This window comes from Rhizophagus irregularis, chromosome 15, assembly GCF_026210795.1.
Source record: "Rhizophagus irregularis chromosome 15, complete sequence".
Taxonomy (NCBI): domain Eukaryota; kingdom Fungi; phylum Glomeromycota; class Glomeromycetes; order Glomerales; family Glomeraceae; genus Rhizophagus; species Rhizophagus irregularis.
Window position 1 is genome coordinate 3844523 of NC_089443.1, and position 16203 is coordinate 3860725.

Here is a 16203-nt window from a genome sequence, read left to right on the forward strand (position 1 = left end):
ATCTCCACTTATTGTTTTAACAAATGGACTAGGTTGAGGTTTAATTAATTCCCAAAACCAATTATAATTTCGCGGGTAATTAACAAATTTAACATAAGGGATCATAAAAGTAATTGATGGTGTTTTTCTATTTCTTGGTATATTTTTTGAAAGAATGTCAACTACTTTTAAATAAATAGAAAATGCATCACTGGCATAAATATTATTAACAAAATGATATTTTGATAATATATAAAATGTAGCAAAATAAATTGGAAAAAGGAGTAAAATTACTAAAATTTGAATAAAAAATAGCATTTGAAATAATATATTATGATTTCTTTTTAATTTGTCCATTTTTATATTATATTTTAACCACAAAATAGATCTAGTTAAATTAATTATTTGAGGATATCGAAAAAAGGAATGTAGATGTAGATTATTATTCTGAGGTTCTATATTATAAAAAGGAGAATCTATAATCATTATTGTTTCTAATGAATATCTTAAAACATATTCTGGACAATATTCATACAATAATGGCATTGTAGAAGTAATAATACTCAAAAACATCCTATTATTCCTTAAATCTTCTTTGAAGCGAATTATACATTTTTTATAGATATCATCTACTAATTCTAATTTATATTCTTTAATTGCAAATGTTAATAATTCAACACCATATGTTAAAAGAACTTCCTTATTATCTTTTACGTATGAAACCCATTCATCACTTATTTTAAAACTATCATAATTAGGTAAAGGTAAAGTATGTTTTGAAAATATTTTTTCATAATAACGTAATAAATCTTTCCTATAGTATGACTCCATATAATAAAAATATCTTAAAGAAATGGATTTGTTATTTTCACTAAAATGATAAATAAATACGCCTATTGTTGTTATTAAAACGATATCATCAAAATTTAATAACTTGACTCCATGCAAAAAGATATTTTCACGAATATTAAAATTTTCAACCCTTGTGCAAATTAAATCCCATTCACTACTAACATTAATTTTTATAAAAACTGATAATTCAATTTCTTTATAATTAATATTGTTAATTTCCCATTTAATTAAATTTTGAATTAAAATCAATTTTCGTTTTTCTTCAAAATCTGATAAGACTTTTTTAAATAATGTATGTATATTATCCATATAGGGATTAAATAAATGAATATTTAAGTGCTCGTATATTTCATACTTGACTCTAAAATAGTTAAAATAATTATTATTATAGTATTCATACCAATTATCAATAATTTCATCGGAATTATTATTATTATTTAATTCATCATAATATTTGAATAATGAATTTATATTTGATATCATTTTTTCCAAATTAATCTTCAAAACATCTCCATCTAGAATTCCAAATGCGCAATTGCTTGCAGATTGAATGTTATTTGGAAGAAATTCTTTTGGTGATTCATGTTGTTTTAAATGACCAAAACATAATTCTCTACAATCTTTCATGATTGAATCCCAAAATTCATTATTTGGTATATTACTGAATAAAGGAAATAATAGATGAAATAATAGAGGACATAACACTGGATGTATAATAAGCGTACGTAACTGAATAACTAAATAGTATAAAGAAATGTTAATATTGTACAGTATATATAATTTTTTAACTTAAAAAAAAATAACAATACCGTTCACAGAAGTAGTAGAGAATTCTAGTTCGTTCGAATAAATAGTAATTTTATTCTCGATCCTCATACAAATAAATTTCTCATTACCGGAAATTCTAATATCAGACTTATGCAAATAAAAGTTAGGTACAAAATATTTTCAAATAGATTTGGAATAATTTGATAAAATTTATATTACCGTATTATAATAATAGCTATATTTCATCTCCTCATCATTACCAAATATTTTTATACTTTTTTCAGTAAAAAGATCCCATTCATAAATGGAATTATTTGAAAATAAATAAAGTTTATCATATTTTGATATGCTAATAAATTCAATATCCTCTGGTATCTCGCATAATTTTTTACACTTCCATTTGTTATTTTTAGTTCTTGTGGAATATATCAAGATAATTTTTCGCATAACATAATCTCTGTTAAAATTATTATATAAAATAAGCTCATTCTTCAAGTTAAAGGTACAATAACTATAATAATCACCAAAGTCACAATCTAATTTGATTTGTTGATCGTTATTCATGTCGTATATTTCTAATAAAATATAATTGAATAAATGATAATTAATGTAATTAAATATCAATGCTTTAGTTTACATAAATTCATAAGAGTAATTAATAGCATTATTACTTACTTATTTTACCACTTTCACCTAATTTTTTGGTGGCATATATATAAGCAAGTCTCTTATCATCGGAAATACGTATGTGTCCTACTTGATCAGAAATTTTGATAGAAAATTCCAATTTAAATTGATTCTTGTCTACATCCCAACCAACGATTGAATGATCATCTTCACTATAAGTAACGAGGTATTTTCCATTTGGTGATGTCTCTATCTCTGTAATAGGTTTCCCATTATGCGGCTTATTATTAATTATATTGTTATTTATATTGTTATCGATTCTATCGTTATTAATGTCAATTCCATTGTTATTGATATCAATTTTATTAATATTGATTTTATCAATTTCGATTTCTACCGTAGCGTCGCTCATCTGATAGTTCTTTTTTCCTTTATTAATTTAATTGTTTTAAAATGGTTTGTTATTTTGTGCAAAAAAACGAGCGTTGCAACCTTGCAAGATATATATATATTTATTTATGCAGGGGAAATATTTAATGTATAATAAAGTAATACGAGGTAGGACTTAGGAGTTAGTACAACTTTTTTTTTTTGTAATTCGATGATACGACGCCATCTACGTTCACACGATTAAATGTATAATAAACCTTATGAGCTAGCTCTTTCACTCTTATCCAAAAAAGGAAGGATCTACACATTATTGGTTAGCGGGCGCCTAGGCGGCTAGGGTATTAAAAGTCGAGTCACTCGAGTCGTACAGTAAATAAAAAAGTAATTTCAGCCTGTTTTCTTTTACTACTGTATTTATTTCTACCCCACGTGATTTTGCGGCGCATCAGCCTCATTTGCTTAATTGCTTTCTTCGCTTCTCGACAAAAAATTGATAAGTTCGTTTTTAAGTTCGATTTTACATAAAACACGTATCTCCTAATAAAATAAGTTTAATAAATAACATCTAAATAAATATAACTCCTAATAAAATAAGTACAATAAACAGCAAACAGCACAAATAAAATCACACCCAAATAAATATAAAACCGCGTCTCTCCTAATAGATATAATAAAACAAGTACAATAAATAATACCTAAATAAACGTGTATATGTATAATGCACTTAATATTGTTACAAAATATACCACAAATATGTAAGCTAATTCAATAAAAACAATTATTTGAATAATGCTATACTTGTTAAGCAATTTTATTTAGTCTTAAATTACGCTCTAATATTTATATAAAGAAGGCAAACAAAAATAAAAACAGTTAATATAGTAATTAAAAATAAACCAACAATAAATTTTATTGAATAATTATTTAAACTCGATGTTTTCAGCTTGAAATTTTCATACGCAGTTATACAGTTATATCACAATAATTCTAGCAGTTTACTATGCGTGCATTTCGAGGGTATGAAGGTTCTATCTAACATTAATTTTTACGTAAAACATAAATTAGGGAGAGTTTCGAAAGTTACAATAAAATTCTTTCCTCATATCAGAATCATCTTTCCCAAAAAATTATAGATGCAGCCCGTGATAATAAAGTGGATCCTGCTCCGCATCTTACGCGTTTTATCGCAAATGCCCTGTTGGACCTTTCTTCCGCAAGTTGGTCTGCTCATGTCTTGTGCGAGGCTTTATTCCTGCACAATTTTCCGATATATTTTCCGACCTGGCAGTGCCGCGCTCCTCTATATGCAAAGTTATCTCTGCTATACATAATAACTTTATTCACAAGCTGCGCAGACGCGTTTGAGACGCCCGTAACTATGAAAAAAGTCGCTGGGAACGTTCCGTTATCATTTCTACCACTCTTAAAACTCAACCAAGGCCTTCTAATTTGCCTAAGTCTACGTATTTGCCTGTCTCTACTTTACCACCTCCAACCCAAATCGAGCTGTCACGTGACGCAGACAAGGATTGGATTAAGAACTTGGTTTGATCACTTTTCGGGTTTTCTGGGTCGTCTAACGGTGCTATAGCAGAACTGGGTATCGATTTTAAAATGGATGCACTTTTCGTTGTCTGATTAGCATAGTTGCATCTACTGTGCTTGAAATATATCACGGGGGATGATCTAGGGAGTGTTTAATTATTTAGTTTAGATTTTTATTTTTACTTTAATCACTCTTTAGGAGACTATATAGTAGTTAGTTTATTTTTTATTATTTCTTTTATTGTAATTTGTTTAATTGTAAATGTTTTTAATAAATTTAATAAAGATAAAGGCGCTATGCCATGTTTGCTGAAAGTTACAATAAATAAATAAATCAATGAGGCTGATGTGGCACAAATAACGTGGGGTAGAAAAGTGACAATACTGGGGACGTCTCTGATTGCAGAATTTTTTCGGATGATACTGAGATCTCCGCAAAATACTAAGCCTCTTTTTTGGAGTCAGTTTTACAATTTATTCTCGTATAATCTGAATATAAATATTTGTAAAATTTTTATGAAAATTTATTTATATATACAAAATTTAATCTCCAAGTTACAGTACATCACGTACAGTATCAGGTGATTTAACATGATATAATTTGAAACCTACACTGGGCGTGTAGCCGTGTAGCCCTGGTAAGATCGAATTTCTTTAGTTTAATTTTCTTTCTTTCTTTCTTTAATCGCTTTAATCAGTAGACGTCTCATCTTCGGGCGGTTTATTTTACTAAATCTTAATTAGTCTATTCATTAAAACTTTGGGTACAACAATACTCAAATTTATATAATATATTCTACTGTGATGAATTGGATTCGCGCAGTTGACGCAGCATACATCGCTTTAAATTTCCGCGCGTGTGATTGAAAGTAGATAGGCGCGATATTTCATAATGGCACTTAATATTATTATATTTTATATATAAGAGCGCATATCTATGGCTCAAGGTTGCGCACAAAACTTTTACAAATAGACTTGAACATTATCGTTACTTTCATTTATATAGAATATTAAAAGGTTCTATCAACGCGTCAATTGTTTTTATTGGTTTCTTAATACAAGGTGTACTCTATGATATAAATAGTAACCTTAAAATACATTTTTTAAAATATTTAAATAAAACTTTTACTATATAAATTAATTAAAAACCGATCAAACTTTATACTAAGAATACATACTCTATAATTCTAGTTAAAAATTAAATAAGTAAGGAAAAAATAAAATCATTCCTAAATGATTTAAAACCTATATAATTCCCAAAATTGTCTAATTTTCATCGATATGAAGTTTGTTTAACAAATCTCGTTTGAGTTCTGGTAATACATTGTTATTCCATTCTTTCTTTTCAATCATTTGTTTAATTTCTTTTCGAGCCTTATCCACACTGGCATAATAATGACTTAAAAAAAATAATGAATCTTTATTAATAAAAATAAAAAAAAAAAATTATCAAATGAATATTAAAAATGTAACATACATTATTTCAGGGAACCATGATTTCCAACGTCTCTGATTCGGTAATAGGTAAAATAATTCAATTTTAGCTAAATGCTAAAATAAGTTTTGAAAATTTTAAATAATTAGTATATAATATATAATGTAAAGATTTAATTAAAAAATAACAATTATAACATAATAATATTACCTCCGCTTTCCTTAATAAATATGAATCACCATCTTTTATCGCTTCACCAAATAGTGTGATAAATACATTTAAAATATATATGGTCATTATAAATGTGAACAAAATCATTAATATCATAAGTGATGGATTTTTTTCATATGGCCAATTGGATAACGAACTTGTATCACCTATAAGATAAAAAAAAAAAGTTAATTAAATAATTAATTATTAATATTTTTAATTATTTTTTTTTCAAAATAAGTAATAATATACCTGTAAGTAATAAACATGTTGCGAATAATGAAGTCAAAAAGGTCGTAAACATGTTTGTGTTCTCATCAGGAGTTTGTAAAATAAATAAATTGGAATAAAGGCTGGTTACATTTTCAAATACTTGATAGGTAGATGCCAAATTCCAAGGATTATTAGGGTCATCATTAACTATACGTTCATTTAAAGGATAATCCATTTTTGGTGATAATAAAATATAAAATGCGTACGCGAAACTTGTCAAAATAACTATTATAAAACATAAAAAGAAAAACATGACCCTTTTTGCAATTCTAATAACAATTGTATAATATTCATCATAAATTTCAAATATTCTAAAAAATGATATTAATTTTAAATTTAAAAACAAGCATGAAAAAGTAATAAATGGGATTATCTGATCATTATCATTTGTTTGAAGCCACATTATTGAAGTATAAATGGGAAATATATATACACATGCATCTATAATTATAAGTAATATATTAGTATTTTTTGCTTAATAAAATAATTTATTCTAAATTGATTAAAAAAAAAATTTTTATATACCAAACCAGTTCCCAATATCCTTCATCCACCTTTCAGGTTTATAAATCAATTGACGAACTTCAAAACTTAAATGAATAAATCCAAGTATAATTGAAGCAATTAAAAGATGATTTAGAACATCATCACCAATATATTGTTTAGGAATTTTAGCAGCTGCATTAAAGCATCCAAGTAAAGCCATAAATCCAATCCAAATTATTGAGTGATAAATTTTTCCATACATGTTCCATTTAAAATTAATTAATGCTTCACCATCCAATGTTTTATAGATATCATTACTTATTGTGTTAACAAATGGACTAGGTTGAGGTGAAATTAGTTCCCAAAACCAATTATAATCTTTTGGATAATTCACAAAATTAATATAAGGAATCATGAAAGTAATTACTGGTGTTGTTTTACGTTTTGAAAATAATTTAATAATTTCAAAATAAAGAGATAATGCACCATTTGTATAAAAATCATTAATATAAAGGTATTTTGATAATATATAAAACATAACAAAATAAATTGGTAAAAAGATTAAAATTATAAATAAACTTAAAAGTTGAATAACAATGAATAGTATCAGATGAGTTTCAGATAATTTACCAATCCACATATTGTATTTTAACCATAAAATAGAATTAGTTAAATTAAGTATTTGAGGATATTGAAAAGAATCAAGATGTAATTTGCTATGTTGATATTTTATATCATAAAAATGATAATCTGTAATCATTAATATTTCTAATGAATATCTTGAAACATAATCCGGAAAATATTCATTCAATAAAGGCATTGTAGAAGTAATAATACTTAAAAACATTCTATTATTTCTTAAATCTTGTTCAAAATAATTGATACATTTTTTATAGATATCATCAATTAATTTCAACCTTTGATCTTTAATTGCAAATGATAATAACTCAACACCATATTTCAAAAGACTTTCCTTATTATTTTTTACATCCAAAACCCAACCATCACTTATTTCAAAACTACTACAATTTGATAAAGGTAAAATAGATTTTGAAAATATTTTTCTATAATAATGTAATAAATCTCTCATATAATATGATTTCATATGATAAAAATATCTTAAAGTAATGGATTTGTTATTTTTGTTAAGATGATAAATAAAAAGACCAATTGTTGTTATTAGAACAATATCATCATTATCAAATAATTCAATTCCAAGTAAAAAGATATTTACAAAAATACTAAAATTTTCAACACGTTTGCAAATTAAATCCCATTTATTAAAATCAACATAACTAAAAATTTGCAATTCAATTCCACTATCATTAATATTGTTAATTTCCCATTTAATTAAACCTTGAATTAAAGTCAGTTCTCGTTTCATAATAAAATTTGATATAACTTTTTGAAATAATGCATGTATATTATCCATATAGGGATTAAATAAATGAATATTTAAGTTTTCATATGTTTCATATGATTCATTATCAAAATACCAATATTCATTAGAATCATCATCTTCAGAATTTTCGAATATAAAATTCATATTAGAAGCATTTTCTTCTAGTTTAATCTTCCAAATATACCCATCTAGAATTATAAGTGCATATTTGGTTGTGAATTGAATGTTTTTTAGTAAATTTTCGATTTGAAATTCTTGGTCATTCTTATTTAAACGATTTAAACATTCTTTCCAACAATGTTCCATAATAGAATTCCGAATTTTACTATTACTTAATAGAGGAAGCAATAAAGGAAGTAATAAATGAATTAAACCAGTACGATATATAATGTCATATAATTGTATATCTAACGTAAGAAAAGAATTAAAAGATTAATATAAAATAATAATAATAAAAAATAAAAAGCTTAATAAATTTATAAAATTATTTACCATTATTTATATTTAAAGAAACAATAGGTATTTCTAATTCAACAGAATAAATAAAAACTTTATCCTTGATTCTTGTACAAATAAACTTTTCATTACTGGAAATTCTAAGTTCAGGCTTGAATTATAAAATAGACGAATAATGATTAGTAATTATAAAATTTTTAAATGAATTTGAACGAATAAATTAATATATTTTTTACCGTATAATATTTCATTTCCTCATCAGTACCAAATATTTTTATTCCTTTTTCATTAATAAGATTCCATTCAAAAATAGAATTATTTGAAAACAAATAAATTTTATCGTATTTTGATATGCTAATCAAATCAAAATCCTTAGGCATCTTGTGGATTCTTTGACATTTCCATTCATTATTTTTAGTTTGTGTGGAATAAACTAAAACCAAATTATAATCATCGTTTCCACTATATAAAATAAGTTCAGATTTCAAATTGAATGTACAATAACTATAATATTCACCAATATCACAATCTATTTTTATTTTATGGTTATTCATCATATCGTATATTTCTAATTGAATTAGTTAAATAAAAAAAAAAATATTAATCGAATATTTTATAAGGGTTACTAATATAAATATTATTAATTACCTAAATGTCCAAATTCTATATAAGCAAGTTTCTTATCATCAGAAATGTATATTTGTCGTATATTATCATTAGGAATTCTGATATGACAATCTGATTTAAGTTGTCCCTCATTTATATCATCGATATTCCAGCCGACAATTGAGTGATCTTCTTCACTATAAGTCACAAAGTATTTTTCATTTGGCGATACCTCTATCTTTGTTATAAGTTTACCGTTATGTGGTTTACTAAACTTATCATCGATTTTTACGAAAATTTCACTCATTTGACTGATTTGATAATAGTAATATATGTGTATATGTATGTATATACAATATATACTGTATACAAATATTTTTTTTTTCAAAAAAAAAATTCATTGCTATTTTATTTAAAGTTAAAGTAACACGAACTAATTATAATTAATCTTGCGTAATGTTGTACTAACCTTCCATTATAGCACAAACTGTCCATAAATAGATTAATTTTCCTAACCTAGTTTGGTTTAGAACATGGCGCATAGGATTGCATTGGCTGGCTGAGAGCACTTTTTCCCGACTAGGTTATCAAAAGAAATTTTGCCATTTCTTTTTCTACAATTATTCATATGAAGGGAATTGTACTTTGTTATTACTTGAACAATTACGGATACAATAATTAATAAATTTGTGATAATACTTTAAACTAAGGCGACGCCGGGTCGGTAAATCACAAATTCAAAATTTTATTTTTTTTTCGTATATTAAAAATAGGTGATAACCGCATGTATTACAGAAATCAAAGAAAATTTCTCATTCTTGATAAATGAAAAAAAAAAGAATAGCAATTTTATTTATTTATTTTATTAAATATTTTACAATTGATTTCCTATGCCAAAAATTTAATAATTATGATATCATTTATCATTTAAGTGATTTAACCTAAAACTTTTATGAAAATTATGGATCGGATCGCTAAATTTTATTGGTTAAAATTGGTTAAAAAATTTTGAATTTTTAAAAAAAGTAAAAATCCGGGCGGCCGGCAAATTGTGATATGAAAACCGAATTTATAACTTTGCGTCGCCTAATTTTGGGGGAATAAAATATGGGTCGCGTTTACGTAACTCACCGACAACTACTTCACCGACAAACGTTTCACCGACATATATATAAAATTAAATATAAATATCTTTACATAATCTTTATATGAAATGGGGATTTTTTTTTTGTTAGTAACACGTATTTCTTTGTTAGGTTTTATAAAATACAAAAAAACTACTACTATAGATTTCCTTAGGGAATAGCACATACTTTTTACAATAGTTATTTTTTTTTTTAATAAAATGTATTAATGTTTTGTTATGATCAAAAACTAAAAAGTTCATTATATATATATTTTTTTGTTAGTTTTTATTATTTTAATGAAATTTATAATAACATATATAAAAAAAATAAAAAAAAATACAATAGATATAACTATATGTTATTCTATCTACTAACCCGTCTAAGATGGAAGTAAAGTATCAATACTTATTAAATCTAAACTAAATATCTAAAAAAAAGTTTTATAATAAAATATCTCATACTCAATATGTCGGTGAAATAACCCTGTCGGTGAAACGTTTGTCGGTGAAACGTTTGTCGGTGAAGTGATTGTCGGTGAAATGAACCAGACCCGATTATTAATAACCAGGATGAGCATCATTAATTAATTAATCGTGACATTCTCCGAATATCGGAATCCAAGAAATCTTACTTTCAAGACAAATATTATACAGAAAAATCAAATAATGATAATCAAAGAAATTAAACTTATTTGTTTTCTTAAATTCATAAAAAATAAGAGATGTTTGACAGCTAGTCCGCGGTTTACTACGGTTTGGCATCGGTTTATTTGAGTCGGAGCTATAAGTGAGCTATAAGTTTGGTCAAAATTAATAAAATTTGTAGAAAAATATTTTTTTTTGAATCTGACAAAATTATAGTTTGACAAAAATAATAGAAAAATGTTGTGATGCTAGTCAACGGATCAATCCGGATCGAAGCACTAATCACTTACTCATTGCTATAAATGCAGATCACTGATAATGTATTCTCTACATAATTTTTCTAAAAACATTCATTACAGAAAGTAAATTATTTGAATGACCAATAAAAAAAATATAAATAAGCTTCATTCATCCTGGATTTTTTTTTTGTAAAAATAAATAAATATTATATTGTTTGTAAAACGAAAATGGATCGCTACAATCGAAGACGTCAAAGAATTCAAAAACAACGAAATCGAAGGCGTGAATTAATAGTGACGCCACGTTACAAACCTTCCTCAGCCAAATCTTTCTCAGTAAAATATAAATGATTCATTCATTCTCCAACTTTTTTTCAATGGATTGACTTTCCATTAAATCAAATTTAAAATTCTTATTCATCTTGCTTTACACCAATATCAAAATAGCAATTTATTTAACAGTTACCCATTCGTTGATTCCATTTTACATAATGACATGGTCATGATGGAGTGGCCATGTGGAATAGTCGTGCACCCATCATGTTTCTTTTGTCTACAATATTGTTTATATAGAATCACTTTTGTTTCATTTTATAATTATTGCTTAGTAATTTTTTTTATGGCGTTCAATACCAAGAAATACAGCAATGTAAAATACAACCAGATTCCTACATAGTTATACCTTTTTACATATAATCACATCATAAATAAATGTAAAAAAAAACACTTATATAAGATTGCTATATAAACTTTTTAAAAAAGGAATTATATTGATGTATGTAATTTATTTAATAATAAAATAAGATTTTATTCAAGCTTTTTTATCAGATTGATGCAAAAATATTAAAAAAATAAAAAGTGTAGTAATAAAAAAATTAAATTCCATTTACTTTAAGTGCAATATTGAAGTATCAAGCTAAGATCATATACATTTGATTTTAAAACTCAGGGGTACAACCATGATTTCCAAAATAGGAGAATAAAAAACCTTTTTTCGGCCAAATAAACTGCAAGGGTCTAGGGTTTTAGTTATAAATAAATAAACTGCGGAATATGCTAGGTCAATCGCTCCAAAATAGGAAAAAAATACATACACGTATGGGTAACACGATCTTTCTAATATTTATGAAACTTTAATCATTTCACGAATTTAACGCTATACATAAATCAAGAATGTAATAATTTAAGAAAAGGTATGTTTGAAAAGCATATGGCCATATCTTACATATCTAAATTATACATGAGATTGGGAAATTGTACCTAGTTTAGTTACTGTATGTTGCTAATCATTTTTTTATGATGACATTGAACATTGTTATACCATTCACACTGCACAATTTTTCTAAAGAAATTCTCGACAAATCTGTTGATCTTACAAATAGGTTTTTTAAGCATAATTAAATTGTAGGAGATCTGTGCTAAAGATAGTTAAAAAAAGGAATGAATTAATTAATTAAAAAGTGCAAAGAATTTGTCGAACTTCCTTTTTAGTAAACATTCCCTGATGCGTGGTGTAAGAAGAGTTGTAATGCAAGTAAATGTCATTCCTCCAATTATTAAATTTAATAATAAGGGATGACACTTTTCATAAAAATGAGCCATCAAACGTTAAACAAGGTAAAAAAAAATGTATAAAAGGTCTCCAAAAATCGCTTTTATTTTTTCAAAATTTTACATTATTTGTAAAAAATGGTTCGATCAAATCAATTCCAAAGTCAAAGGGGACGGAGATTAAGAAGGAGAATTATAAATTATTATAGACGCTCATCGAATGATGACACGCTCAGAAGGATTTCAAATCTTCCTCAAATAAATTCAATTAATCCGTTCGTAAACCAACTATTCAACGGGGCTCCTTTCTAAAAATCTTCGTATTATTAATATTCACAAATATTTGGTTTACATTATGTATAATTTGATTTAAAAAAATTTTACCTTTTTTTTTTAACGCGTTTATATATGACGCGTTTTTAAACTTTTTAAATTATATGAAAAGATATCTTTCGGTAATGCCGTTTATTATATATCGATAGTTATATATCGATAGTTTTTCTTCATAAATATTCGTACTTACGTTTTATACGAAAATGATATATCATTTGACGTCAAATCCGTTATGGTTGTCGCATATCCGCGGATAGTCGATCCTGGGAGAAAATTTACTTTTTTATTTTCGATATAATAATATAGCTATATTTTTTTTTTCATTCTAAACGCAATTTTAGTTTATTTAAAAGGAGGGTCGTTTTTTTTTCGGTTTATTACTAATTATATGTTAAACTTTTCATTAAGAATATATAATTTAATAAGGAATAATAATCTACAGGCTTATCTTCGTGTCATTTCGTTGTAAATCTTTTTTTTTTATGTTTATGTTGTTTATTTGTTTTAATATCTTGTAACAAATAAATAAATTGGGTTTATATTTGAATATAAACATTTTTATTGAAGTGGCTTAGTTACTCTTTATGCAATATACAGTATACAATATAAATTGTAATACATCATTTTATGAGATGAAATAAATACCAGTTAATGTAGATCATGCTCAAATAAACTATAAATAAACTAATATTAATAATGAAAATATCGGTCAAATAGATCCTATAGGGCCGTGCGATAATATCAAGATAACCTATTAGTGCTATCAACGTATTTTCAATACTAAATTAAATAATTATAAATGAGTTTAAAATTTATACGCAGGTGCGAAGCAACGCACCCCCGCTGTTTCCTTTCTTGATTATGTATCACTTTTTACTTGTTTCACTGATGATTTGTAACACTGCTTATTTTATTTGGTGTTATATTATGCTATTTTTCGTTTACAATTTTTTTTAATAAAAAAAGATACCGAGTAAATAAGCGCGACGGACTTTAACGGTTTCCGTTTTCCTAGTTTAGATACTTCTCAATAAGAAAAAAATGTTTTTCTTTAGTATTTTCAAAAAAGCGAGGTATTACGTTGTTCTTTGGGTTTTCATGTATTTGTCTAATCTTTCATTATTGCACAAAGGCTAATAATGCATGGTTTGTCGAATTTTTAAATTTCGGAAAGTTTTATGCTTCTATTTTCAAAGTGTGCGCAGATAAATTACTTTCCGAGATGTAATTTATTAATATCAGAAAATAAAGTTAAAAAATCAGAATGAATCTAAAATATCCGGTATTCAATTCATAATTGGCATAAATTAAACTATAAAATACTGATTTTAATTAGGTGATTATAAAACATGTAGTGTATGCTTAACGTTGTATGTATTGTATGCTTATGTATTTTTGATTGTGTCCATACATGTATGGATATTAAAATGAACGTTTGCTATGTATGGCATACTTATTTTCGCCATACATAAAGATTAGTATTTACAAAAAAAAAAATTATTTTTTATTATAAATAAATATTTCTTAATGTATTATGCAAATATTTACAATATTCATAGATGATGACTCAAGGAATTAAATTTCATTTTCAGATATAGTTTCATCATCAGATATAGTCTCAATATCTGAAAGAATAATAGAATTTACTTTAGACATAATAATAAACGTAATAGAAATATTTTAAATGAAAAGAAAGAGATTGTAGTAATAAAAACGCGATAGAAATATTTATTTTAAATTTTTTTAAATGAAAAGTAATAAACATGGTAGAAATATTTATTTTTAAATAAAAAGAAAAAAAAGATTATAATAATACACGTTGAATTGTATTAGCCAGTACACAATCATAATGAAAAATGTGAAATAGTTATATTTGGTAATAAAATACATGAAATTACCACATTTATCATACAATACATACATAATTGAAAAAGACCATACATTACATACATTAAAAAGTTTTAATAATACAATACATACAAAGCTAACCATACAATACATGTTTGCTATATACCCATTTTAATTTGGTTGATGGTACACCCAATATCACGTGATAATAATTGATCGGCAAATTTACTAGGGTGTGTTGTAACGCCCCTGCGTAAAATTATTAAAAATGATCAGCGAACTTCTTTAAGTTGGGAATTAATAGATAGGTTACAAATGTATGCACCTGGTTTTCCTGTTGTTCTTAGTAACACATGTTTGATACGTGATCTCGAGTTTGAACCCCTGGTTACATTTCCGTTTGAACACGGTTAACCAGCAGACCGCTAGAGATTCTTTATTACGATTTTTCAAAAATATTTAATCTACATCATGAAATAATTCCACATGGATTAGTTCAAAAATATATTGAATTCCAATCCCATGTATCCTACGCTTGTGGATCTACGCCGAAAATACCACGTGTTTTTGTCACAGAACTATTCGGATTTCCACAATATCGATGTGGATTTCCAATTTTAAGTGGAAAAAATTTCCTGAGGTAATTAAAAACCATTAATAGATAATAGTATTATTATATTTGCTAAGATTTCAGTTTATGATTAAATAAATCGTTAATTTAATTGATGATGGAAGAATAAAATTTTTTTTTTAAAATATTATTTACGATTGCCCTTTGCCCATTCTTAAATTGCTAAAATACTTTATAGACAAATCAATTTCATTTGTAGAATCAATTCCGATTCTTATTATAAAGTTGTTGGAAATATGTCAAGACTAGTGTTTCGATCCGTTGCCGGGTTCAACCGGATAAACCCGGATAATTTTTTTTTTTAGGTATCCGGATAATTACGGTTTTTACCCGGATAAATATCCGGATAAAAAATGGTCGGATTGACCCGGAATCCGGATAAAAAATAAAAAAAAATTTTAAAAAAATTTAAATCATAACATTTCATATATTTTCAGATGAGTTAAAATATTATATATGATTACTTTAAATATTTTTTTTTATTGTTTTAATTATTCGTTAACCACAAGGAAAAATTTTAAGTTATGTCACAAGATTTGTCACATAATTTGAATTTAATATATTAAATTCGCGGCATTTATTATTGATTTGTTTTCAGATATAATGTGTTCTGTGGGTGGTGTTATTCCATGCTTAACAACAGATCCATCATATTTATAACTTTTTGTACATTTTCTCCATTATCTGATATAAACTGACAATATGCACGTATTTCTCCATTTTCACTTTGTTTTCTAACAAAATATTCCCATACCCAACTCACTTTTGTTTGTGGTTTAGTCATTGTAGTTAGTTTAAAGG

At 25.7% G+C, this 16203-nt stretch overlaps 2 protein-coding genes across 2 annotated transcripts; both read right to left on the minus strand.

Moving 5' to 3' along the window:
* Positions 1-421: 421 nt before the first annotated feature.
* On the minus strand, positions 422-2638 carry OCT59_007571 (uncharacterized protein; the record flags this gene model as incomplete). The annotated part of the gene is made up of 5 exons (XM_025330288.2): positions 422-434; positions 515-1568; positions 1641-1746; positions 1819-2174; positions 2275-2638. The coding sequence occupies 5 exons, from the start codon at positions 2636-2638 to the stop codon at positions 422-424; spliced, it is 1893 nt and encodes a 630-aa protein (XP_025180615.2).
* Positions 2639-5427: 2789 nt separating this feature from the next.
* Positions 5428-9336, minus strand: OCT59_007572 (uncharacterized protein; the record flags this gene model as incomplete). Its single annotated transcript, XM_066149594.1, has 9 exons — positions 5428-5560; positions 5639-5712; positions 5807-5973; positions 6059-6520; positions 6605-6943; positions 7196-8374; positions 8460-8574; positions 8660-8991; positions 9072-9336. 9 exons carry the CDS (start codon positions 9334-9336, stop codon positions 5428-5430), a joined length of 3066 nt encoding a protein of 1021 aa, XP_065998774.1.
* Positions 9337-16203: the final 6867 nt, after the last annotated feature.